The 27928-nt window shown below is 37.9% G+C and overlaps 1 protein-coding gene across 1 annotated transcript in view; it reads left to right on the plus strand.

Moving 5' to 3' along the window:
* Window positions 1-27928, plus strand: part of pdia5 (protein disulfide isomerase family A, member 5) — a 63462-nt gene that overhangs the window by 20294 nt on the left and 15240 nt on the right. The window contains exons 4-14 of the mRNA XM_056263168.1: window positions 640-723; window positions 841-886; window positions 2469-2561; window positions 3871-3931; window positions 9020-9087; window positions 11293-11384; window positions 14566-14637; window positions 17130-17266; window positions 19750-19820; window positions 23224-23387; window positions 26920-27050. Of these exons, the coding sequence (XP_056119143.1) occupies window positions 640-723; window positions 841-886; window positions 2469-2561; window positions 3871-3931; window positions 9020-9087; window positions 11293-11384; window positions 14566-14637; window positions 17130-17266; window positions 19750-19820; window positions 23224-23387; window positions 26920-27050 (1019 nt within the window). The remainder of the gene's footprint in view (window positions 1-639; window positions 724-840; window positions 887-2468; window positions 2562-3870; window positions 3932-9019; window positions 9088-11292; window positions 11385-14565; window positions 14638-17129; window positions 17267-19749; window positions 19821-23223; window positions 23388-26919; window positions 27051-27928) is intronic.

Genomic DNA, 27928 nt, shown 5'->3' on the forward strand with positions numbered 1-27928 from the left:
AAGCATGCACCAAATCTGGAGGAGCAAAGACATCAACCTCACAACCAAATGCAGGCAGCCCAGGCAATTGTGTTTCCTATATCAACATATGGATGTGAAAGCTGGACTATGAAAAAAAACAATGATCGAAGGAGGACTGAGGCCTTTGAGTTGTGGTGTTGGAGAAGGCTCTTAAGGATACCATGCAGCAAGGGATACCAACAGAGGTCCTGGACCGCATTAAACCAGAGATGTCACTTGAGTCAAAAATGACCAAACTGCGGCACATCTTGGCCGTGTGATGCGAACAACTTCACTAGAAAATACTATAATGCTTGGCACAGTTAGTGTAACAAGAAAAAGAGGCCGCCAAAAAAATGCGTTGGCTCGACACCATCAAAAGTATCACCGGCCTAGGCATAGAACAGCTGAAAAAGAAAGCAGAAGTCCGGAAAGCATGGCGGAAATGGCCCACAGAAACGCCAAGAGTCGGATACGACTGTAATGGAATTCCAACACATGAATTAAAAAAGGCGCAATTATTAAAATTGGAACTTTGTCCAAGCTGATATCTATCAAAACAACTGTTTTATATGTACTATATGTGATTCTTTTATGTGATTTGAATATTTATGTTTTTCTGTACGTTTCCCACCTCAGGGATTCAGAAGGCCGCAAACTCTGCAAAAAAGTCAAGGTAGATCCCAGCTCAAAAACCAAAGGAGTCGAGGTCCTGCATTACAAGTAAGAATAGTCTTCATTTTTTGAGATCCATGCAACAATGGTAGATGAAGGTCTTATGAATTATTACTGAGAACCATGAACTCAGCAATTCATCTTGTAGTTTTGTGTTCCTTTTAGGGATGGGACCTTCCACACGGAATACAACAGACCATCCACATTTAAGGTATTTTTTCTGAAAATTGAATTTTGTTGAAGGCATCTTTAACAAAAGTCTTTTTTGAAGCCTCTTTCAGAATCCAGTTTATCAATATTTCTTTGTTAGACATATGGATTGACAATCCGCTTTTCCAGAAAATACCGTCTGTGCCTTTTCGGATGCATACTCTGTCATCTGTTACTGGATGATTTGCTCTTTGTTGTTATTTACCCGCTTGACGCCCACCGTTTTCCCATGGCTGTTATTTCATAGTACTCAGCCTCAAGCACCAGAACCAGAAGTCCAAGATTCATAAGTAGACGAATCTCACCTATCTCATTCTCCACACGCCTTTCAGCTCAATTATGAGCGAATGTGACGAGGCATTGATGAATGGCTCTGGAATGAGGAGAGCTGTAATGTGAATATGTTAAAAATGAATGAGATGAGCTATGCTGGATGATGAAACAGTGATGGGACATGTTCGCTGGCGCCACTGGTGTGGAAAAAATGGAGCTGTTGAAATAAATTCATTATTTCACCTGCTGTTAAGTACCACATATTGCTCTTCATCTTCCCTTGGTATAGCAATAACACTGTACTTTGAGCACTTTATGTCAAGGGAGTGATTAGTTCCTAATGTCTAGGATTCATAGATTAGGAACTAAATTAGTGTAATTGTGCAAGAGTGAAACCTTTTTTATCATTGGTGATAAGTCTCCATACTTTTTGTGTTAGTTAGATCATGCTTAGAACAAGTTTGGAATATTACCTAAATTAGCAAAATGATCAAAAGTCAAAATTTCAGTAGTAAAAATGTAAACGTCCAATAACCAATTTATGCCACAGCAAATACTAATATGCCAATGAACACACTCCTTTTAAAAAAGTACTAAAAAAAAGAAAGATAAATACTCTTGTAAATATTAAGAACTGACTCGGTACTATCCTGCAGAAATATTTGTGGTTGCATTTTTTTCTTATACATCATTTTATTAGCATGAAAATGTAATACTTTTATTTACTGCAGGGTGCATTAAATTGATTAAAAGTTAAAAAAATAAATACTTTTACATTGTTACAAATAAACATATTTCAAATAATGCTGTCCTTTTGAACTTTCTGTTAATGAAAGAATCCTCAAAAAAATGTTTCACAGTTTACACAAAAATATTAAGCAGCAAATTGATTTTAACAGTGATAATAAGAAATGTTTCCTCTTGAGCAGGAAATCGTCATATTAGAATGATTTCGGAAGGATCATGTGATACTGAAGACTGGAGTAATGATGCTGAAAATCCTGTTTTTGCAATTAAAAAAATATATAAAAATGGAAAATGATTTTAAATTGTAATAATATTTCACAACATTGTTTTACAGTATTTTGATCAAATAAATGCAGCCTTGATGAGCATAGGAGACTTCTTTCAAAACATTAAACATTTTTGAACAGTAGTGTACATCCTATTATTGTAGATCCGTACCTCTAATCTCACAGTGATTCACTTATAAAAAGAAATAAATGCACTTGCAGTTTCTTTTGACAGTGAAAGATGATTCTCTAATGGTCTCTTTTCAAAGTTTCTATCTATTCTCTCTTCTCTTTTAGTCCATGGTGGCTTTCCTGAAAGACCCTGCAGGTGCCCCCCTGTGGGAGGAGAACCCTGAGGCTAAAGATGTTGTTCACATAGAGTCAGAGAAGGTAAGTATTGCTCTCTGAAGCACACTGCAGCGAAGATCGGTTTTCTGCTGAGTATTTATCAGGTGTGGGAATGTCACACAGAACAAAAGACTTGTAGCTGAGCAATCTGCAACAGAAGAACCTTCCTATTCTTCTGTCTCTAGAGGCTAAATCTGGCAGCTGGACTGTGTATCCAGGAACAAGTGTGGTTTTAAATGCCTTAAAAAAGTTGCATCTAAAAATTCAAGACACAAGGTTGAAATTATAATTGTGATAATATTTTCCAGACATTACAGTAGTGATAAACATCATTTTTGTCAGGAAAATAACTGCCCTACGCAGTTATCTTTTTCACGTCCTGCGCCAACGTTTAAATAGTAAATGGATTTGCGCCTGTTTGTGCGCACATGGGCGTGCTGGTCTGAAAACGAGGTGTGTTCAGGCGCATTGCTGGCGCGTTGCTATTTTGAGGCAACTGAAATAGTCTGCGCCATTGACCAACAAAAACCTGGTCTAAAGTCAATGGCGCAATATTTTTTTTGTTATTTAAAGGGCACGTTAGTAATATGCGCCTATAGGCAGTCGCACAATGCACTTACACTCTGCTTATTACACATGGTCTGCGTAGATGGTCTGCTTGCTCGCTTTAACCTCGCGCACGAGCAGATCCGTTTGCGCTCTGGAGACGCGTTCAGTCTTTCCGCTGGCAAATTCCGCCATGTAAATAGCAATTCACCATGGCGTGAGCGCAACTGGCTTTTGAAGGGATTGGGAGATAAGACTCTGATTGATTTATTGCACGTTATGCCCAAAACACACCCATTACTCATTAAGAGAATAGGGACAACCCTTTTAGATCATGCACCAGAAGCGCCAAACATTTTTCCCGTCGTTAAACTAGCAAAAGTGGATTAGGACACGCCCTAAACGCACTTGCGCCGTGCGCTTTAGACCATGCACTTAGATCGTTAAAATAGGGCCCTCAATGTTAATTAAATATTTTACATACTTTATATTGAAAGAAATTGCACTGTCCACCTTTTAATAGATTTAAAATAAATCTAGTTGAATGTTCTGCAATAGTATCTTTTTAAAAACAAAAATCAGACACTGCAGATGACGGTGGCATATTCAGTCAAAAACAGCCACACTGTGCTGGTGTGTGATGGAGTAATGAAGCAATGAAGTGGAGTAATGAACATGCTAATGAAAGGCCAGGGAATCTCAGCCCTTCTTTGTTGGTTTATTAAGATCATTTGAAACTTTACTAAAAGTTATAGACACTCAACCCAGTGTTTGACTCACTCACTTTGTCCTGTTTGGCCCGCAGGATTTCCGGAAACTGCTGAAAAAAGAGGAGCGGCCCACCCTCATGATGTTTTACGCCCCATGTGAGTCACCCCTGTTTGTAATCTTCCACCACTAGACACTTCATATGATGCTAACTGTGTGCAATCATGCAAGATGTGCCAAATTCTATCAAAACAGATCTTGTAAAGTGTGATTGAGTGTGCCTGAATCAATGCAGGTTGTGAATATGGTCGTGATCTCATTAAGATGTCCAGCATTTGTCAATGTACCATTAGCAAGAGTTTAACTTGGTTCATCTTGGTTCTAGACTCATCTTGGTTCCTTGTGTAGTGGTCAGAGGAACCCAAAAGCTCATTACTGCAATAGTTAAGTCTTGTAGATGAGTAATCAGCTGAAATCATATTTAGATTGACATTTAATTTTTTCCCTCCAAGACTCCAGACAGTATCCATTGAAAAGTGCTTCTTAAAGCTACAATGTCATTTTTTTCGCTGCTAGGGGTCGCTAACCTCTAACCTCTAAGGTGTAGGTTGATGACGCATAAGCGGAATTATGGAACTTGTCGTCATGCTGATGGATCTAATAATGTTTATGGATGAGTGAATACATTGATGTTTTTAACATGACTGTGGTATGAAGCAGGGCGCGATTGCTAATGAGAGACGTATATAGGCGCCACACGCGAGTCCCGCGGATATAAAGGAATAAGGACATTTCATTCTACCGAACTATCCGCAAGTCTTGAATTAATACTCACAAACGTCGGTTTCTTTGACGAATTAAACTTGTGAGGTAACGCAGCGCTGTTTCACTTGGTCTACTCTATCACACTAAACTGCATTTGAGTGTGTTGAAAGTTATAATGTTATTCTGTGTGTTAGTTTGGCTGTATGAGACTAGCAGAAAGCTAGTTCAACATTAGAATAACATACTGATCATATTCTAACATTTCATCATGTTGAGCTATATAACATTGATTCATTTTATGTACATTTTCTCACCTGTCTAATAAAGTACATGTAAGAGCGGTATCAAGTCGAAGTTAGTCGCGGACGTGGAGCTCTCGGCATCTCTGAAACGCCACGCCAATATTGATCCCTGTTTATTTCCCCTTTTGTCCCTAAGTCTGCTTCCCGTGGTCCATAATGTTTGAACGAAACAACAACAGCGTGAGCGTGCCGCTAGACATAACGCAGTTGTCCACGTCTGTCGCCATGGTTACTATGGCAGTACAAGCGGAGACCAGGGATAACGCGGATATTACGTCATTGACAGGCGACAAGTGAACATGGACGAGCCATTATTTAAAATTGGAATTTCTCTGAAATTAAAAATCTTTGGGAACTTTTGGGATATTGTAAGTACACAACTGCAGGAAATATATCACACTGTGCAAGTGAATTTTGGATATTTTATTACAAAAATCTTACATAGTGTAGCTTTAAGGTTAAATTTAACTTAAAAGGTGAATTAGATCATCGCTATTACTCATAAATACATTTAGGGAATAAATTGAACTTGCTGTTTTGCTGTATTGATGATCATAAGAGTTTTCTTTCAAAACCATTAAAGTATCTTACCGACCCCACTCAGATTTTGGCAACGGTTTAAAGCTGCTGTCCGTAACTTTTTTGGGTTAAAAATTATCCAAAATAATAATAATTAAAAAAAACATAACCAGCCAGTGTTCAAAACTATCTGCTTGCTTTTGCCCGATTCGAAACGGTTAGCTTGTAATAATGATTTTAATTCCAGTGGTACTGGTGGATTTCCGCGGGAAATTCGAGCATGTCTTTGCGTCATTACGTCACATCTGTACACATAAAGAAGGCGTCCCGGCTAGTCGGCTATATTGCGTGAGGATGTTGGAGGTGGACATTTTTAGCCTTTTCTCACAGCATTAAATAATTAAACTTATGGCGGATCCAGAAAGGTTCAAACGACAATCACCAGTGACAACTGGACATTCACCACTTGTAAAACCCCAAATAATTCGGACTTCGGAGTGGGTAACGTTAGAGAAAAAAGAGACTGCAACTGGCCCACGCGAAAACAAGGATAAACATCGGTTCAAAACGGACGCAGAGACGGCTTTTTTTCTTTTAGGACAGGTAAGACATTTCAATAGTTCAATCGTGTAACAGTAGCACACTTGTTCGCTTAATTCACACAGTTACGGAGTTTCCTGTCTTTATTCGTTTAGCTATTATGGTAAATATTTTGTGCTAGCTATGAGAGGGAGCAATTCACCTCTACTCCAAGCAAACCAAACCGGCCTCCGAAGAAATTATATATAGTTTTAAATAGGACTGGGCGATATGGCTGAAAACTGTATCACGATATCAGTGTTTCATATCGGTCGATATCGATAATTATTGATTTTTTTATGACCCATTTAAAATAAGGACCAGGAGAAAAAATATTTGACAATTAAACTTTTTTTTTTTTTAACTTAACCTTCCTCTGATTACAATCCCAAGACAGAAATGTCAACACAACCATGGAAAACTCAAATAATTAAAAATGTAAACATAAGTCTAAATTCACAATCAGACCTGCAAACTCCTCAGAGTAAAAAAGGTGACAGTGGCGCGGTGGGACGTGGGTGGTGGGGGTTTGTGATCGTACGTGCCCCCTGCTTGATTTGTTTTGTGATTTTTAATATGCAAATGACACATTTCTGAGCGTGACTTAAAAATCAGCATACTTATCAAAAGTCTTTTTTTGCCAACCAGGAAGTTTGTATCTTACACATGCACTGTATCATAAGAAGTCAGGGCAGAGCACTCGGCTAACGATAAGCCTAACGTTACAGGGATATTCCACCATTTGGGGAATTAAGCTCATTTTCCACCTCCCCTCGAGTAAAACAAATGTTTGTTTACCGTTTAGGAAACCATTCAGCCGATCTCGTGGTCTGGCGGTACCACTTTTACCATAGCTTAACGTAATTCATATTATGACGACAATACTAGGGGTGGAACGGTACACAGAAGTCACGGTTCGGTTCAGACATCACGGTTCGGTACGATTTCGGTACAATGGAGTGAAAAGCAAAACCGAAATATAGAAGGCATTTTTATAAATGTCTTAAGCCTTGTATTTTTTAAATAAGTTTTATTAATAAAGGCATAGAACCAGTTTATTTATAGTGCACTGATAATAGTTTTATATAATTGGTTTATTAATTAAACTAATAAAAAGATAGATATGAGATATGTTTGGTAATTGTACCTGAATGAATTTAAAATTAATTTGCTATATTTCAGATCAATATATTTGTTTTCCTTAATTTTAATTAACCCTAACTTTATTCTCATCAGAATTATAAATAATTGATTTCCGTATAAAATAATACTACCAACACATTTCATTTTCTTTTTTAATCAATGTGTAACTTAAAAATAAACAGATTAGTGCTATGAGGACAAGAAATTAAAACCAATGCGATATGATGAATGTCCAAAAGATGGAACACACAGGCTGTTTTAAAAAGGGGTTGGATAAATATGTTTTGCTTTTAAAACGGTGTGTGACAGTTGTAGGTTACAGTTTGACAAGAAATACAGTGTGACAAAAGCACAATGTTGTGTTTTATTGCGAGTATAGGCCTACACAAATATAAGTAAACACTTTGCAGACTGAATGATGTCCTGTATTAACAAAATGACGGAGTATGTTTTTATGTCTCCACTGTTCGATCGCGCCCGCGTGTCTGTCTCTCTCGTGCCTCTCTCTCTCTCTCGCGCGCGCACACACACACACACACACTCCAGCATTGCAATCTTGACATCGCAGCCTGTTCATTATGCTGTGTTCACATCAAACGCGAATAGAGCGAATTATCCAATAATGTTTCGCAATTCTAGCCTGCATGGCATGCAGATGAAGGGCACTCATTTTCTGCTTATCAATCGCCGGTTACTGAAGAGGAACCCAGCAGCACGAGACAACGATATGGCGCAACCAAACTGACACGTTACATGATTGCCTGTTAGCGTGTCACACGCGAGTGCCTTTGTTAATGCAACCAAACTTGCTTCGCAATCTTTGGTTTCTTCCGACGAAGAAAAAAATATCGAACGTTTTATCGAACACATTTTTTATTGATATCGATCACGTGTCTATCGCGATACATATCGTTATCGTTTTATCGCCCAGCCCTAGTTTTAAATATGCATCGGATTACAGATACGTGTTTTTTTTTTTCTTTTCTTTTTTCTCAAAGAAAACCAGTAAAGAAACATTAATTTATTGGTATGACAATTAGAAATTAGACTGCACAGAAATAGAAACTGAACTACAGGGTAATCATAATACACATTAAATGTAGTCACAATGCTGATGTTGATAATTTGAGAACAAAGTATAATTTGAAAGGTTTGACGCGATCGTTATATTTAATCAGCACGATTTACTGCAAGGCTTTCCCCCCTTAGTTGATGTGGATGTTACTTACTTGTTCAGATGACATTTTCCGATGAAAATTCGTATGTTGTCATGGTCATACTGGCCTACTTTCCAAAAGTAGAATGTGTGATTCTGAATGCCAGTTTCCACATCGGCGCGGTGACTGACAGACTCGCAGTCTCAAAACATTGTGTTCATCTGCGCTGTTTCATGCCGATGTGCAACTCACGCAAAGTTAATAATTCCGCGAATAACTGCAATTACAGATTTCAAACAGAGATGGCGACAAAGAGGAAAAATGCCGGACTGCAGCTTTAAGTTGGTCACACGCATTTGGCACTTTGACCAGATGGAAAGCTGCTTGGTTTAAAAGTGATGGTAACACTTTAATTTAGGGTCCAATTCTCACCATTAACTAGTTGCTTATTAGCATGCATATTAATAGGATATTGGCTGTTTAAAGCACATATTAATGCCTCATTCTGCATCCATAATCTACAATTATAGATTGTAATCCCTTAATCCCTTAATAAGCAATAATTAGAAGTTTATTGAGGCAAAAGTCATAGTTAATATTTAGGTAATAGTGAGAATTGGACCCTAATCTAAAGTGTGACCAAAGAGACTTCTGTGTTTGCTGTGATTTATACAATGCTACACTATTGACAATAGACCTTTTTTTTTGCCCATGAAATTCCAGTAAGTAAATTTCACTAATGTGACCGCACCTTAACCTCTAACATCTCTTCTACATGCAGGGTGTGGTGTATGTAAAAGGATGCAGCCCATTTTCCAGCAAACAGCCACTGAGACAAAAGGAAAATATGTAAGTACAGTAGCATGGTAGAATCATGGCCTATCGATTCCTCTGCTTTATTTTTGTTTCCCCCCCCCCCCCTTTTTTTTTTTTTTGCTAGACTGTATCTCAACCAAAATTTTTACCGTATCTGGTACAGTTGTTGAATCACTTAACAGGTGGATGTTTTGTGAAACCAATGATGTCCCTTTTTGACAGAACGTTTAGTTCCCCCTCATTAGAGCAAGAGGCAATTTTGCTTAAAAGCCCTTCTGCTGATTTCATAGTACAGTTATAGGATGTACTTCCTGCTGTTGAAGTCTATGGTGAAGTATGGATTATATGCCAACTCAGCTCAATATCTCTATGTGCACTGCCGGGAGACTCAAAGTACACTTCACCACACATTTCTCTCTCTCAGTCCTTCTCTTTTTTTATCTCCCTCTATCTTTCTCCCCATCTCACATCACAGAATGTACACAGAAGCACAAACATAGATGGTTGAACATTCATTCAAACTCAAATTGTCCAAAGTGAAACGTTTTGAAAGGAGACCCCACTGTGAATGTCAAAGCTGGAATGTTGTCAATGTGGAAGCTTGCGTGAGTCAAGAGAACATTTGTTAGTATCGTGCAGCTGAAGGTTCTTATGTTCCTTTCTAAAAAGGTTCCTACGTTCCTTTTATCCAATGGTAAACTGAAAAATGTATCGCATGAAGAAAAACCACACAACAAGGAGATTTTATTTATTACTATTATGTTAACAATAAGGTTTAGTTTGTTAACATTACTTAATGCATTAGGTCATTAACTAATAATGAACAATGCTTGTACAGCAATTATTAATCTAGTTTAATGGTAATTTCTTCACTTCTAATCTATATTACCATTCAAAGGTTTGTCCTTGGTAAGATTTTTTTTCTTTTCTTTTTTTGAAAGACGTCTTACCAAAGTTGCATTCATTTGATTACAAATCAAGTAAAAAAACAAACAAAAAAACAGTAATATTGTGAAATATTATTACAATTTAAAATAATTGTATTTTTGTGTAACCCATGACCATTTTTGTTTTTGTTATTCAGGGTTTTTTTATAAATAGAAAGTTCAAAAGAACAGCATTTATGTGGAATAGAAAACTTTTGTAACATTATAAATGTCTTAATTGTCACTTTTGATCAGTTTATAACATTGTTGCATCAGTAGAATTATTAATTTCTTTCAGAAAAATCTTACTGACCTCAATTTTTAACAGTAATGTATGCTAACATTATTAACATTTCAACTTCCGTGTACTATTATTAGTATAAGTATTATGAACGTTAAAGGAACCGTAGATGATCATTAACCTGCATTAATACATTTTATAAAAAAGTTAATTCTTAGTTTATGATACCTAATGCATTAATTAACATTAACAAATTGAACCTTATGTATCTATTGTAAGGTGTTACTATTTTATATATATATATAATTATTATTATATATATATATATTTATTTTTTCACACATATGGAGGGATTTAAGCAGTATTCATTTCTCTAACCCGGACAGATGAGTTTGCACTAGAAAATAAGTTGCTCGTTTAGAGATTTAGATAATGAATGGGTAGCTTCCTGTTATGGACGAGATGTGTAGATTTGCTGCCTCCTGTGTTTCTGAGTTTCCACGTGTATGTCGAGAAGCTGATAGCACTGCAGAAACATTGATGGATTTGGGAAGTAATAGCTGGTCAGCAGAGTTATTCTGCATATTTTTCATTGGCCTGACAGATGCAAACGAGGCACCGGAGACGATTTGTGACACTCTGGGATAATATGCATTTATTTTAGAATTCATTATCAAGCATGGCCTGTCATAACAGTGCAGTTTGTTTGAAATTAGGGCACAAGCTATATTTTTTCAACTTAGCAATGAGACACGCCATAGAAATGAATTAGGTCTTTTTCTGTTTTGATGCATTCAAACACAAAGTAAATTGAGTCTGTAGTGACTTAAAGTAAATTTCCTCCAAAACCAAAGTGAGTTGAAATTGTTTTTGGGATGCGATTAGCATGTCAGGTCAAGCCTGCAATGTCATGAAATAGTGGGATATTTACCACGTGCCACTTCACTGCATGCCATCTCTATCGACAAGCTTTCTGCGTGCACTGATGTGGCCATTCATCTTCATTTTCCTGTGTTTGAGGTGCTAGACAGGGATTGTTTGTTTGGAGTCTAATTCATTGCTTTGGTGCAGGTGTTGGCTGGGATGAACGTGCACCCGGCGGAGTTTGACGGGCTCAAACAGGAGTTCAGCGTCAAGGGCTACCCAACCTTCTGCTACTTTGAGTAAGTTTGATTCTGCGCAAACACTTCTAAACACAAACAATGTCACCGATTTAACTAAATCAAATGGACTAATTTGCCAAACATTAGAGCTGAGTGATATAGCTATAAAGGATCGTTTTATATTTTTCAGCCTTTTGATGTTACAGTATATATCTCTATTTGTACATTTGCTATGCAATGGCTTAAATGGATTTTTATTATTATTTTGGTGGCACTTTATTTTACAGTCCTTTTCCCCATGTACATACTACCGGTATGTACTTATTATAATAATTACAATAACTCAGTAATAACTAGGTACTAACCCTGATCCTACCCTTAAAACTAACCTTAACCAATGTAGTTACCTTATATTACCCAGTACTTTCTTACCTTACTTTCCTTACCCATAATTGTAAGGAGACAGAGTAAGGAGAAAGAGAGCCAGGATCATGACAATAATACTTTTTTCTTAAACTCTGTTTCTGTTTAATTTTAACACTAGTGTTATAGGGTTGTACATTTGTGATGCATTTGGTCTGAAGGAGCCTGGGAAAGATGGATCAGAATGGTACTTTTTCTACAGTCCAATTAAGGGCCACTGGCTCCGTCTCATACACAACAAATGTTTTGAAAGGATTTTTGGAGACGTCAGTGCTTTTGCGTTGAACCATTCACCAGTCCTTCATTTTCCAAAGGCCCAAGTACATGAAATGACAGCATCAAAACTGTCTACTTGGAGTGTTACTTTTAAATGTGGTAAATCAGTGGTTTTTATTGTTTTAATTTTATGTTACTGACAAAAATACTGTTAAATAATGGAGAAAGAAAGAAGAAAGTCCAAAATAATATAAATATAATATAAATATAAATATTTTTTGAAGTATTTTAAACTTATAGTAGCACAAAATGTTCTTAACCAATACACAATGCAGCATTGCAGGGTAGAGAAGCGATTTGCATTATTTGGAAAAAGTACTTGTTTTTTCCACAAAATAATCTTTGCATATTAAATTCCAACGGTTAAAATGAATTCATTTCTAAGACATTTTTGGGGCAGCTTTTTATATGTAGCATGCTAGAACTAATAGCCCCAGCCCCCAGCAAAAGGGATGATTTATGATTTTAAATGAATCAGAGAATGTTAATGTGTATTCTCTGCATGAGGCAATTTGTCCAGAATCTTTTGCATGTATATTTATACTCGCGGCTGCAGCTGTGTGCATTTAGCTTCTGTTTAGTGCTCCTTCATTATACAGCTGTTTTAATTACTAGAAGGTAATTAAACACGGTCCTTCGCGCAAATGCCAGATCTTTGCACCACACCTCCCCACCTCAGCACTGCTCTTTCGAATCAATTGATATTTCAGTAATGCATTATATGTCTGTGATCACTGATCAAAGTGAGCATAATTATTTATTTTATCTTATTTTTTTTCAAGTTATTTTTTAAGATTTATTTATTTTATTTTATTTCTGCTGTGTATGTCACATGCTGGTTGCAAACAGATCTACATTAAGTAAGGTTTTGAGTTCCCTCGGAATTTGAAAATGGAAGGCAAAAATGTTTTTCAGACTCCAGATTTAGCCTGACACTAAAGTGATAATTCCGTTTGATGGACATGGGTTTTCCACTTTATTATTATATTTCTTTGTTTGGGTTGTCACAGCACTTGTGGATCCTAACTGATTAGTGACAGTTACAAATGCCAGTCGACTGCGCTAAGCTCTCACTTGCTGCAGATTATTCTGAGTCACGGAACAGGAGCAGACGATGGCAGATAAAACATGAGTTTCTGATGTTTGAAGCATTCTTCCACATTCAGCTGTGTGTTCAAGAGCATTTCTGTATACATTCATGATCTGCTTGTGGTTGTATGGATTAGTAAGAGCACAAAGGCTGCTTGCTGAGCTCTTTGATTATGCTAAGAGCCCTGGGCCAAATGGCTTAATTAGCTTTGAGTCAAACGCTCGTTTAAAATGTTTATTTTGGATGGCAAAAAGCGAGCAGCGGTCTTGGATGCCTTGCGTCTTTTTTGTACAAATATCCTAAGCTGTCTAGTGCAATTTATGTTAAGAAAATAAGTGCTAATAAATATTGACTTCTCCCGTTTAGTATGTCCTTTTTTTTAAAAGAAGGCAAGATTTGAACTGGTTTCTTTTTTGTAAATCAATGCTAACAGCTTTAAACAAACTTTCTGCTTTACAAACTTTTGGCCATGTTTTTATACAGACAGCAGAGAGAGGACAGGAAATAATGGGATCGTGATAGGACACGATCGGCCTGGATTGATCTGGAGTTATTGATCTTACAAACTACCCCCCAAATCAAAATGGTGTCCTCCTTATAAGAAGGGTGTGCATTGATGTCACTTTCCCGCCGGAACACGCCCCCTCAGCCGCACTGAGTGGCAAAAAAGCCCAAGTGGTATTCGCTGCAGAGTTAAATGACGTCCAGCTCATCTCTCTGGACGTCTAATGGGGTTGAGGGATAGAGTTGTGGGTAGGGTTAGGGTGTGGTTGGATATTGTAGCTCCATCCATTAGGCACAAATTATATTTACACCTGAGGAGGAGCTAAATGTAAGCTCCACCAATTTTCTCTGCTGTTAGCAGCCTCTCAAAAAGCATACAACATCGCTGGCTTTAATAGGGGAAACTGCGAAAATGCGGGTAAAACAAATGATCAGTTTAAACTAAAGGTTGGACTCTATAGTGTTCCTTACAACTTACCAAAGATCCAGTGATCCATGGATTTTGACATGCAGCCAGGAATCGTGTTTCCTGACATTTATATGTGCCTGATTTTGACGCCAGGGGAATTTCTTTGAATTGCAGCGATCCATTGCTTCTCTTTTCTGTAGCTTTCGACAGTCTGTAAAAATATTCCTCAGATTTCTTGTCAAATCTATTTGAACAGTCAATCGCAAAGCTCTTTCCCGTTCTAGATGTGTTTTGTGTGTGTTTTTCGCGGCATTCACGCCAAAACCAATGCTGCCAGTCAATCTTTTTGCCCATCAGTTGGCGTAACTGCAGTCACTCCTGGTGACGGTGATGTCATGTGCATCCCCTCTATTGGTGAAAATGTTGTTTTGTTTGCTTTGTTTTTGCAAAATGATTTGTTTTTGTTTGGATTTCCACAGCCAGTTTATGATTAATCATAAAGATTTATTCTGTCCTTTTTTGTTCTTTTTTCCAAAAAGGAAGGGGAAATTCTTGCATCACTATGAGAATTATGGAGCCACCTCCAAAGACATCGCTGATTGGTTGAAAAAGTGAGTCAATAAATAATCTGCACTGTTTTTCAGCTTTCAACAAACACACACAGCCTCTCTTCATTCATTCTAACACCCTTTACTATCTTAAAAGCTGTAAAGAATCACCATGTTTTGAAGAGGTGTGACATCTCGGACTTCTGCCCACGGTCTCCTCTCCACCGTTATCCAGGGTGTGAAATAAATGATGCGCACTGTAAAACACTGGACGTAAACGGTCCTCTGTGCCTCCTAACAGAGATGTGATGAGGCTTTAAGCTCTCTGCAGTTTCTTAACCAACTATCAAACTGACAGAGTGACAGCCTATGTACACGTCTCGGAGATTAACTGCACTAGAGCTGCGCATGCAATGCAACATGTAATTTATGAATTGCATGAATCTTCCAGTCATGCAGTGTTCCAATATTTTGCCTAACAACATAAAACATTTTTTTTTTCTGATGCTGTATATTACAGGTCAAGAACCAGACCACGTAAAATAGGCCAGAACATCCATGTAGTGTACTGAGCAATATTTATATTGTTAAAGTTTTGAATTGAGTGCTATAACAAGACACATTAATAGTTTGTTTGTAGCCTAGTATAACCATTAGCATTTTTATTGCTGTCTAGTCTGGTCAATGCACTTATTCTGGTCAATAACTTCCCAATTGGACTGTTTGACCAATATGTCACAAGACCAACCACAGCTTGTTTTGTATTTTTGTGTAATTTAATGGCAGAAAATTTAATTTCCAGCGTGGAAAAAATTCTGGTTTGCGAATTGAAAAAAATACACAGTAGTTCAAAAGTTTTGGCTCAGTATTTTAAAAAAAAAATTAAGTTATGTTTTTACTCCGCAAGGATGCATTAAATTTCTCAAAAGTGACCATACAATCCTACAAAATAATGCTACCAAAAATGCTGTCCTTCTTTCCATTCATCTTAGAATCCTGAAAAAGGAAAAACGGTTTGCGCAAAACCATTTACAACATTGATAATAATGAAATGAACACCAAATCAGCATATTAGAACGATTTCTGAAGGATCATGTGACACTGAAACTGGAGTGATGACTGCTGGAAATTCAACTTTGCCATCACAGGAATAAATTACATTTTCTAATATATTAAAATAGAAAACGGTTATTTTAATTTGTAATAATATTTCACAATATTTGAATGTATTTGTGATCAAATAAATGCAGCCTGGTGAGCATAAGAGACTTCTTTTGAAAACAAATTCTTGCCAACCCTAAACTGAACAGTAGCATTTCAAATATTTGATGCCACTAACCAGGCAAAAAAATCCAGTGATTGGTTGTTCCTCAAAAATGATCACCGTAGAAAACCGGTACATTATAAACACTTAAAAGTATATGAACACAATAAAAGTGGGTAACCAGTTCGTTTGGAACTAGCGTTTTCAGTCGGCTCTTACCATTTTCGTGTGCTGTATGAGACAGCCAGTGTAGGGACTGTGGGTGGTCTATAGTTTGTGAGAAACAGAAAATCATTATTGCAATCCCATAAACTATATGACAGCTGCAGTTGATTGACTAATACAAGTGCATGTTAAGAGATTCCAATTGTGACTTCCTGCTCTCAAAACACTTGCAGATGTCCCTGGCTTGTCTTGTAGAATTAAATTTGAATGAAGTAAAGTAGGGGTGGTGGGCAATCTTCCCAAAAAATAAAGTTAGGATCCTATAACACATAATCACAATCCACGATCTGAATCACAATCTTCCCAATGTTGAGATGTACTATAGAGAATATCCAGACTGGAACAAGCCTATGGATTTCTCTCTTTGTGCAATTTAAAACACAACATTGAATTATAGAATCAGCTGTCAAAATGGTCACCAGGCATGAAAGACACATGATAGACACACATGATATAATTTGGCCAATCAGCACAGCCATCTATTAGGCAGTCATTCTTGTCGTTTTAACGTTATTATGAGGACATAAAAGATCGCAATCTCCACGATTCGCTTGAAAAGTAGATCGTGGACGTCTTCAAGATTGATCACCCTTAAAGTAAAGTGAAAACTCTAGCAAACCCAACCATATAGTGTACTTGATTTTGAATGAAAAAAAGGGAAAACATTAGCAAACCCAACCATTTAGTGCATTTTACCCACTAAATGGTTGAGTTTGCTAGTGTTTGTCTCTGGCAAAGCTGCCTCTGGCTAGTCTTTGTTCAGCTGACGCACTTCTAGGAGCCAAGCTTTTGACTCTTTGCACTCTACGAGGGAATCATTTGGACTGTTCTTGTATGGGCACAGGGCCCATCAGGAGACAGATGTGAATTGCAGGCTCAGACAAGTTCTCTTCAGTCATGTGGGTGTGACCGTTCCCCACCAGATGTAGTGTACTGGCAGTGTCCAACTTAGAGCTTAGGTGACTCTCATTAGTCATTAGCTGAGTCATGAAGTTCATAGGCTTTGAGACAACAAAAACATATTGACTAATGGAAATGATTTTAACTACTTGTGTTTGTTGCGTAGCCCTCAGCCTCCACAGCCTAAAACTCCAGAGGTGCCCTGGTCAGAGTCCAGCTCAGCGGTCTTCCATCTGACCGATGATTCTTTTGACACGTTCCTGCAGGAGCATCCTTCAGCCTTGGTCATGTTCTACGCTCCCTGTGAGTATTAACAACACGGCTCTTGCTGGTCATGGTGACTGATTTTTACAAGTATCATCTTTATTGTTCCTGGAAGAATATACTGTATCTATCAACCAATATGATGTTAGGGTTCGGTTAAGGGCTGGGCTTGGGACTTGAATGACATTCAAATTTAGGGGTAGTTAAAGGAATAGTGCACTTAAAAATTAAAATTGTCACTTATGTCATTCCAAACCAGTACGAATTCCATAATTCCTTCAACTTGTTTAATTAAAGCCAGTGACATCCACCTTTTTTGAGTTCCACAAGAGCAAGAAAATCCTACAGGGTTGTAACTACATGAGGGTGTGTAAATGATGACATAATTTTCATTTTTGGGTGAACTATCCTCACTTGTTAGAATAATGTTGGCAAGGAAGTTGTCAAAATCACTGAATTACCATGTTTTTTTGGAAATGTTATTATAATAACACCATAATGTTTTGTACACATAGAACTATAGTACTATTTGAAGTACATTGGAGTGCCATGTAAAATTATTGTACAGTACATGGATATTTTACAGTATGAGGATCATTACCAGTCATTTTTTTAAGTCTAATTAGGAGTTCAAAGAGAGACAAATGTATCGTGGTGGAATTGCACTTGTGTGCTGCTGATGTTTTTGTCTATCAATTTTATTCTCAGATGAATCTGCCAAACACAGATTTGCTGATATGAGCATGTCGGCAGTATTTCAGTTTCTTGGGAGGTTGCTTTTATAGTGATTAAAGGAAGATGGCTCTCAGGTTTCATACATTTTTGATCAAACACCTCTGATAGAACATATTCATTACCTGTACGGCACAGGGTGTATCCTACCAATCTGCTACTGATCCTATAGTATATAGACAAACTCTCTCTCCACATGGAGAATGTACGGAATGACTCGTTTACATTCTCATCAGCTAGACCAAATGCAATATCCTTGTTTAGACACAAACCCCGGTTCACATGCACGCAGTTATTATCAAAATAGTTATTATCATGCCAATGACAACATCGGTTTGTCCTCTCAACACACATAATCGACACTGCTGAGTTAGGTGAAAAAAATTACCCTTTTTTCTGCATCTGATTAACTATGAGACGCAATGCATACTGACACCCCCCTTCAGTGTGCAAATTTCATGCATCACTTCTATTAATAAAAATAACTGTTGCATCATTCTTAGCAAAAATGCAAACACATTTATAAATCAGTGACCAGATTTTTTTCATATTCCCATAGTGTAAATAAATGCATAATAAATCCAAGCTTGACATGGTGAGCTCTGGCTTACGTTTACTGGAAAGGCTGTTATGATTATGTGACAGATGGAGAATTGGAAAGGAATATCTTTAAATACTTGGAAGGGAAATATAATTTTTTTCCAGATGAGTGCTGATTCTGATCATTTCATGTTGTAGTCTCTTATGGATATTGAGTTTCTGCTGTTTTCATGCTATGTCAATTATGTATGACAGCCCTGTTAAACTGGCCTAAGATGGTTTGTTGGTGTTTAGCTGGTCTTCCAGTTTGATCCAAACCTCTTTAAAACAATCCAAGCAGGCCAGGCATCAAACCACCATTTATAGCAGGGTTTTCTAAATGTTTTGATGTATAAACACTACCTTTCGTAACTTTAGATTGGATTTATTGTGTATTTATTTACACTGGTAATATTAACTTTTTTTGTTTTAAACAGTTCCTATGCTCACGAGTAAAATACAGTTATAACAGTAATAATGTGAAATATTATTACAATTTAAAATAACTTTTCTATTGTAATACTAATATTTTAAATATTTTAAAATGCAATTTAATCCTATGATGGCAAAGCTGAATTTTCAGCAGCCATTACTCAGTATCACATGATCCTTCAGAAATCATTCTGATATGGTTTTGATACGCTTAAGTAACATTTTCTTGTTGACAACACAGCTTAATTATTTTGTGGAAACTGTGATGCATGTTTTTCAGGATTCATTGATGAAGAGAACATTCAAAAGAACGGCATTGATTTGAAATCAGAATCTTTTGTATTGATGTCAAAATATTTACTGTCGCTTTTGATCAATTTAATGCATCCTTGCTGAATTATTCATTTCTTTTTTTTTAAATCTTACTGACCCCAAACTTTTGAACTACTTTGTTAAACAAAATCTTTCACAGAACTACATGCTTGTTTGTTTATTTTACTGTTAAAAACCAATGCTGTCAATAGAATAAAAATTACAATTAATGTCATAATTTGTGATCAATCTAGAAAGCAGAGTGAAGTAGTAATATTATAAAGTCTGGTGAATGTAAAAAATCATAATGCTAATCAGATTTGATAATATCTTAAAGTGCACATTAACTTCGACGGCCCTACTGTATAAATTTTGTAGAAACATTTTTGTTTCTCAAACTTTTTTTGGTTGCGTGCTAATGTTAAAATGATTCACGTTCAGATTTTCTTCCTTGCGATGGTCTTTAGGGTGTGGCCACTGTAAGAAGATGAAGCCAGAGTATGATGAAGCTGCTGAGATCCTCAACAAAGACCCAGATGTGAGTTTCTTCATACTAATTATCTGACATGGAGATTGTATATTTGCAAGAGAGAACATAGAGGCAGGATAGCACCTGTGTACTTAATGAAATGGTTCTAGATGTGTTATTTTTGCTTTGAGGCATTCCTTGTAAAAAGTCTGTGTCCAATTGACTTGATTGGAAAAAGCCAATTGTAATTTCCCATCATCCTAGACAATTTAATAACACCCTGTGGCAAATCCCAAAATAATGTTTTGCTCTTCAACAAACTTTCGATTCAAAATGTCTGTCCTTCCATGATATGATGTTTTTTTAAGCTTTAAAGTTACAACATGAGACAATTACAGTTCACAAACATCTCTGGTCATGTTGTGCGAGTGGTGTGTTTCTCATTTTCCAGGGCTGTCCGCTGCGCTGGCTCTGCTCTCTAGCCCACAGTTGCAGGCCAACTGCAGACACCAGAGCCTTATAGTTGGAGTATTTATCTCATTTCCCCTTTCCTCTGTGCCGTCCCTCTAGCCTTCAGCTTGGAGCTACTCGGAGTGATGCTCTTCCCAGAGTTCAATAACGACACGTTATGCATTATCTAATGCATGCTCTAGTCCTCACATCTTCTCCCTTGAGAGAGCTGAAGTCATTTATTTTTCTCATTCCTTTTGCTCTCGGCCATACACACAGTTTAAAGAGAGAGTCCACTTGTCAAAAATGTTTTGAATTTGCATCTCGCTGAGAGTTTGGAATAAGGGTGTTTAAATGTGCATATATGACTGGGTTGCGAACATGACATTTTGCAAGTGGATGGTGGAGAAATTGAAGCGGCTGCGCTTATCTCTCAAGTGTGTTGTTGAAATGCAGTTCCGTTACTTTAATGAGATGTGTTTGTGTATTGTTTGTCAAGCAGTTTGGTTTGCATACACTTCTAATTGGCTCACAGATCCAATAGCTGTCCATAGATTATTTGGCCCCTGCAGGGTTGGTGCCTCAACTCAAACACAAATCCTTTGTTTGTGATAATGTCTCAGGCTCTCATTATAGATTTAAGGTATCCCACTGACAGATGTTTGCAAATAGAGGCAGTTAATTAAGTTTAAGCTGAGGAAACATTCATAATGACAATCCATTCTGCATCTATATAATGGTGGGAACAAAACTGTGCCAAGTTGTGCTGTCATTTCATTAAAACGACCTGCTTGTTGTCTCCACAAATTGATTGTGTTTAAACTGGGGGTGTAAATGCATAAATCTGTCTATACATTAGGCCTTTGTGTAAATATGATTTTCTGCAATTTGTAGGGTATATTTATGCAGCGGTGCTCTTTGTATCCCACTCGCAGAAAAAAATAACAGATATGATATCATTTCTCGAAATGCACCCAATGCAAATTATTGTTTTTTGTTGTCGTTGTTTTTAAATCACATGAATTAACATGTTAACTTTAACATTCCCTAACATTTTAAAACCAGTTCGATATAAAGATAGATATATTCTATCTTTAGATATACAGAAATTGGTTTTAAAATGTAACGTTTGAACTTGAATTTGAGATAATTTGATGGCTGTATTCTCAATCTCCTCTCCTGAGCTTTTGAAATTGTTGAATAATTATGCATCTCATCTACTCCACCTACAGGAGGTCCCTTCAACCACAGAACACAATCAGTATTAGAGTGACAACTTGCTCTGTTCTCAAATTATGTAGCCTCATGATTTTAATTAAGTTGTGCGTAGACATTTGAAACTTAATGAGTTCCATAATTGCTGGAAAGTTTTTAGAGAGTGATTTGGATTAAAAATGAGCATCTCTAAATTGCGTGGCACGTCGATCACATTGAAAAAGATCAGTTAGCACAGGCTTTTTTTTATTTAACAAATGGACCAACAATGTCCAACATGTAGTATCTATGTTTTTTATGATATTTATGTATTTTGATTAATCAGCTGTCAGATAACATATAGGGCCCTATCTTGCACCCGGCGCAAATTACTTTGTGCACTGACGCATGTATCATTCCTATTTTGCACCCGCGCAAAGCGCTATTCCCTCCACAGACGCATGTCGGTAAACTAGGAAATGAACTTGCGCTCCCTGGGCGGGTCGGCGCAAAAAGGAGGCGTGTTTCGGCGCAAACATTCCCTAGTACTATTTTGTAGTTCCAGAAAACAATTCCGCCACTGACCAGAAAAAACCTAGTCTAAAGTCAGTGGCGCGTTGCGCGTTGTTCATAATGCTATTTTAAGCGCGCATGCTTGGCCATAATGTAGCGGGTGCACAACGCGCATACACTTTGATTCTCTCATCAACACAGATGCAGCAGTTTTTATTTTTGCAAATCATACATTATAACAAGGAAAAATATTAACACATGAGGGAAATCATTGTGGTGTCCATGAAGATGTAAAAAAATGTAGGCCTAAATCTAGCTCACACATTTACCCAAATTTTTCAGGCTAATTGTAGTAATGACGGATCAGACCTGTTTGCCCAATAGTGGCAAGACACATATGTATATAAGGACATCTGACAAATTAGTTTGTCCGTCAAGAACCAGGAAAAAAGAAATATCCCATCCCCATACAACGTCACTTCTCTGTCTTTCACGGCCCTGACAAGAACGTCGGTCTCCTCGGCTGTGAACCGCTCCTGGTGCGCGCCTGGTAAATCCGCCATAATAATAACAATCCGCCATGCAATATGCGCACCTGCTCTTAAAGGATATGTTGGATGACGCTCTGATTGGTTTATTTCACGTTACGCCCAAACCACACCTATGAATAATAAAGCTATTTCAGACCAACCCCTTTTAAACTTGTGTCGGGCGCAAGACTCATGAGATGGTCCTCACTGCAGAACACGAAATCCAGGGGGAGGAGTTTGATCCAGATCCAACTCCTCCCACCTTACATATGCCTAAACCTACCCATCTCCGCCCCCTGATCCCTAACCCCACCCCTTATCCTACTCATCTCCGCCCCCTGATGTCTAACCCCACCCCTAATCCTACTCATCTCTGCCCCCTGATCTCTAACCCCACCCCTAATCCTACCCATCTCCGCCCCCTGATCCCTAACCCCACCCCTAATCCTACCCATCTCCGCCCCCTGATCCCTAACCCCACCCCTAATCCTACTCATCTCCGCCCCCTGATCTCTAACCCCACCCCTAATCCTACCCATCTCCACCCCTTAGATCTGGATCCAACTCCGCCCCCTGGATCTCGTGTACTGCAATGAGGTGCTACTGAGAGTCATTTATCCCGCCGGTAAAATAGCAACAGCGCCCAAGACCCGCCCACAAAGTCACTTGCGCTTCGCGCTTGATACTTGCGTTTCAGATCGTTAAAATAGGGCCCATAGTGTTGTTTTTAAGCTGAAACTTAGTAAATAGTTTTTTTCTCTCTTTATATATCTATATGGTTTTAGAGCCCAGGTGCTTTGGCAGCAGTGGATGCCACCATTCACAAGTCCATCGGAGAGCGGTTTAAAATCTCAGGCTTCCCCACAGTGAAGTACTTTGAAAAGGGCGAGGAGAAGTACACGCTTCCTCAACTTCGGAGCAAAGACAAGATCATCGAGTGGCTGCAGAAGTGAGTTAACTGTCTTTTCCACTCTGCTGTTCCATGGTTTACTGACCATCAGCATGAGAAATTAAATTAAATGTATTTATTATTATTTTTATCTCTCTCTCTCTCTCTCTCTACTGTCCCTATATTAAAGTGTATAAAATGCCTTGAAGAGGTGCTGTTTTTGCAGTGCATCTCTGTAGAGGCGTTAATGTGCAAAACAGATAAAACACAATGGCTGTTTTTGACTGTGGATGTAGTTATGTAGGTGGATTAAGGTCTGGATGGGTAAAAGCTTGTTTTTGCTTTCATTTATTTCTTCACACTTTGTAGTTTATTTATTATGGAGGTAGATTTAGTGCTCAGCTAAGGTCAGGGACAGGTGAGGCATAAATTGCTTTTCGTTGAGCTGCTCTTACCCTCTACAATCTCTTAACTCTATAAATAGTCAGGAAGGTCTGTTATAAATACTAAAAATGTGTCCAAGCACCCACTTTGTGGTTTTGTTTTATATGTTAAAGTGGTAACTGAATGTTACCTACTTAAAACAAGTGCTAGACTTTTGGGGGGAAAAGTTAATCTTTTCAGTGAGACGGTGCAGAATTGTTTGAAAGGGTCACACACATTTGACATGGATGTTTTTCACGCATTACTGAACTTCACACTAAGTGGGCCACGTAACTGACAGGGGTTCAGTCAATGGGAACATGCTCTGGAAAACACACACTGACTGATTCGAAAGAGCGGCCTGCATGTGGGCTGGGAGCCTGAGAATTGACTTTTACACTGCTGCCTCCCTTGACTTTTTGGAATGTTCAACGGAGCTTGACTTCAATCAATCACTGCTAAACTGACCTCTCAGTGGAAGAGCTTGCCCTTGCTGTGATCCTGGAGCAGTCCTGCTGTGCGGGCATCGACTTTGAGTTGAAGTGCATGACTATGCCATCTCACAGGTCCCAGAACGCCAGGGCCAAGCCTGTTGTCAGTCTCATAGCATTATTGCAGACTTGTAGACATGCAATTTGGTAATACCATGGGACATGGGAAGTCAGGAGAGCACGAGTTTAGATTTTCTTTAGTCCTACGAGAACGTAGGCTAATTTTAGGTTTCAGAAGGGTGCTCACAACTCGGTGCGAAATGGTGCGCCCCCTTTGCGGTCAAAATGCACCCTCGATGCACACGATTGCCAAACCCGCACTGGTGCAAACTCTGCAGCAGACTTCTTCCCGGCGACCAAAGTGCCATTACGTCATGAAAGTGCGGACTCGTAGGAAGACCGCGAGTGTTTAGGGTGCAATTTGGGACAGGGCCATTGACACATTTTTCTCACCAAAGCCAGGTCCTCTACAGCAACAAATTGCTGAGAAGGAAAAATCAGATGATAAGTCAGAAGAAGCCATTCTGGCGAAAAAGGCAAGACAACAATATTTCTGACAGGAATGGTTGAGGGAGTTTACTTGGCTTAGATATTGCAAAAACACCAACACCAACAACTGTATCTTCTGCTCTCGGTGTGGTCTAAAACACGCGGGGAAAACCAAGTTTGCTGAGGCAACCGGTACCGCAGTTTAAACATGACACGCAAGCAGTACTGCTGCTAGCCATTTTGGTGCCCTAAGCATAATTCCTTTATGATGCCAGTTTTACCAGTTTTTTGCCAGTTTTACTTTAACTTTTTAATGCGCAATCCAACGGAACACTGAGGCGGCGGCACCATCGTTACTTTTTAGAGCAATTAAATACTCTTGTTCCGCCTGTTTTGTTATATACATCCCTAAAAAGTGCCTAATAATATTTCTATACTGAAATAATATCGGCATTATAATTAATTATTATGACTATGATATGATGGTTGATTTTTCATTAGGCTATTTTTGGTGCCCCCTCAGCACTTGGTGCCCTACGCACAGCGCGTGATGCACGTGGTGGGAGCGGCGGCGCTGCACACAAGAGCAGCTTGAAGCATAAAATATGCCGGGACAGATACATTAATGAAACCGCATCGCCACTTCCATCAGCATTTCACTGACAGGAAGCTAACATTCAGTCAGCAGATGATAGTGAAATTTAACACAGCGTATTTCATAGCTAAGGAGGAATTACCATTCACCGAATTCAAGTGACAAATTGAGTTGTTAAGAAAGAATGGCATAAAATTGAATCCTGCATACAGCAACGACACAGCATGTGCAGATTCACTCAAACAGAAGACCCATGAGAAGATTAAGGATGCCACTTATCTCTCATTCATGATCAACATGATCAATGGTGACCACATGCTTTGTTTGCATCTATGGATGTACATTTTGTTAAGCTTTGGTTCTTGCACATTGTAATTTCTGTCAGTTAAGTCTATTTATTACCAAAGCATTTGTCAGTAATAAAGTTAAAATGGGGGAAAATGGGAATATTTGCGTTGCAGGTCGATTTAAGGTGTGCCCCTAAATTTTCTGCTTGTACAGTGCTCCTAGTAAAATGCCCTCAAAAAGTATATTGTCATTGCAGTAAATAACTACAATGATAATCACAAAAATACACTAACGTTCGAAGGTTTGGGGTCAGTTAGATGTATTTAATGTTTTTAAAAGAAGTCTCTTATGTTCACTAAAGCTGCATTTATTCTAATATGCAGATTTTCTGATCCAATTTTTTATTATTATTATTATTTGCAGTGTTGTACTGCTTAATATTTTTGAGGAAACTGATTCTTTGATCAAATATAGAAAGTTCAAAAGAACAGCATTTATTTGAAATGGAAACCGTCAATGTATCAATGTGAAAGTCGTCACACAATCACTTTTGATCAATTTAATCTATGCTGCATAAAAGTATTCATTTCTTCGATCAAAAAATCTTACTAACCCCAAACGGTCATGTATATGTGGTGTAAAAAATACACTATTTAGGGCCTGAGCAGATGGTGCGAGGACCCTCTTGGAATTGCTCCAATTATTCATTATTATAATTTTTGGAATCACGTTGTTTTACAGTGTCCTTCTTACATGCGTTACATGTAGTTACTATAGTAATAACTATAAATTATGCATAATTCCATGCAACTAAACCCTAAACATCTTAACCCTTCCCCTATAGTAAGTACACAAGTTACTTATTATTACTCCGTACTTAAATGTATAATTAAAGTGTAACACAGACACCTTAAAATAAAGTGTAACCTAATTTATTTATTTTACGTGTAATTCTGTGGCATAAGTGTCTAAATGCTTTTGGAGCCATGCAGTTTCGTTAAATTCACAGGTGCAAGACTAATTACATCAGCTTTTCATTCAGTATATTAAATTGATAATACAAATCTGTATAGTTATTATATAATGACCTAACTTGGCTACGAGTATTATAGTTTCAGAGATCTCAGCCTAAAAGCTTACCTATTTAATAACAGTCTATCTCTCTCTTTTTTTCTTTTCCTCTCTCTCTCTCTCTTTCTCTCTCTTTCTCTCTCTCTCTCTCTCTCTCTCTCTCTCTCTCTCTCTCTCTCTCTCTCTCTCTCTCTCTCTCTCTCTCTCTCTCTCTCTCTCTCTCTCTCTCTCTCAGTCCCCAGGCCCCACCTCCTCCAGAGAAGTCGTGGGAGGAGATGCCGTCCAGCGTGAGCCACCTGGGAGCCGAGGATTTCAGGGAATCTCTGAAAAAGAAGAAACACGCCTTGGTCATGTTCTATGCTCCATGTAAGCCTTCTGTTTTTTTTCAAAAATAGCGCAGCTGTAGTTTCTGTCTCGAAGTACGTATCCAGCCTTCTAAACCTTTTAAAATTATGAAGCGGTATTTTGTTGCATCCTCCTAAAACATCATGTGTGACGGCAATTATATGGAGCACTGAAATGTGCAGGTGGCGTAACATCTGCCAAATGACACTATAGCTTCCTGCATATAATATTTTACAATGTTTAAAATATTCACAATAGGCCATACTGTAATAGTTTTATAGGATGTTTGCATCTCTGTACGTTTCTGATATGGCAAAAACCTTGGAAATGGAGATGAACTACTTCCTCTGTTATTATTTGTGAAGTCGAACACAGTTTAATGCAATTCATTTCAATTCATCTGAGTTATATAGTGCTTTTTACATATTACATATTGTTCCATAGCAGCTTTACAAAGAATAGTGCCTTACAAAAAAAAACCTCAATAAACAAGAAAATGGTGACCATGGCAAGGAAAAAAGGCATAGAAAGAAATTAAAACGCCCCAATTTTCATTACTGTAAATGCAAATTATTTTTTACCATTAAAAATTGTAACTACCTATAATAGTATTTATATAATATTTTAAGGCAGTTGCAATATGTCAAGACTGAAGCTTGTTGCTCTTTTATATTGTACATCTGTGACAAAAAGCACCAGATTGTAGCCAAATTGTTGTGACACACTTCCAATTTGCGTAGATGCTACAATACATTTCAAACTGTTTCGAAATCTGGCCAACCAGATCGTCAGGTTGGCACTAGCTTAAGAGCTGCGATGAGCAACAACAGCCAATGAAATTGTAAGAGGAAGGCTAGACAGTGGGAAGCAGGAGCCAAAAACAAAACATCAAAATTCTG

This window comes from Rhinichthys klamathensis, unplaced genomic scaffold (assembly GCF_029890125.1).
Source record: "Rhinichthys klamathensis goyatoka isolate OS25496 unplaced genomic scaffold, OSU_Roscu_1.1 h1tg000201l_1, whole genome shotgun sequence".
Classification (NCBI taxonomy): Eukaryota; Metazoa; Chordata; class Actinopteri; order Cypriniformes; family Leuciscidae; genus Rhinichthys; species Rhinichthys klamathensis.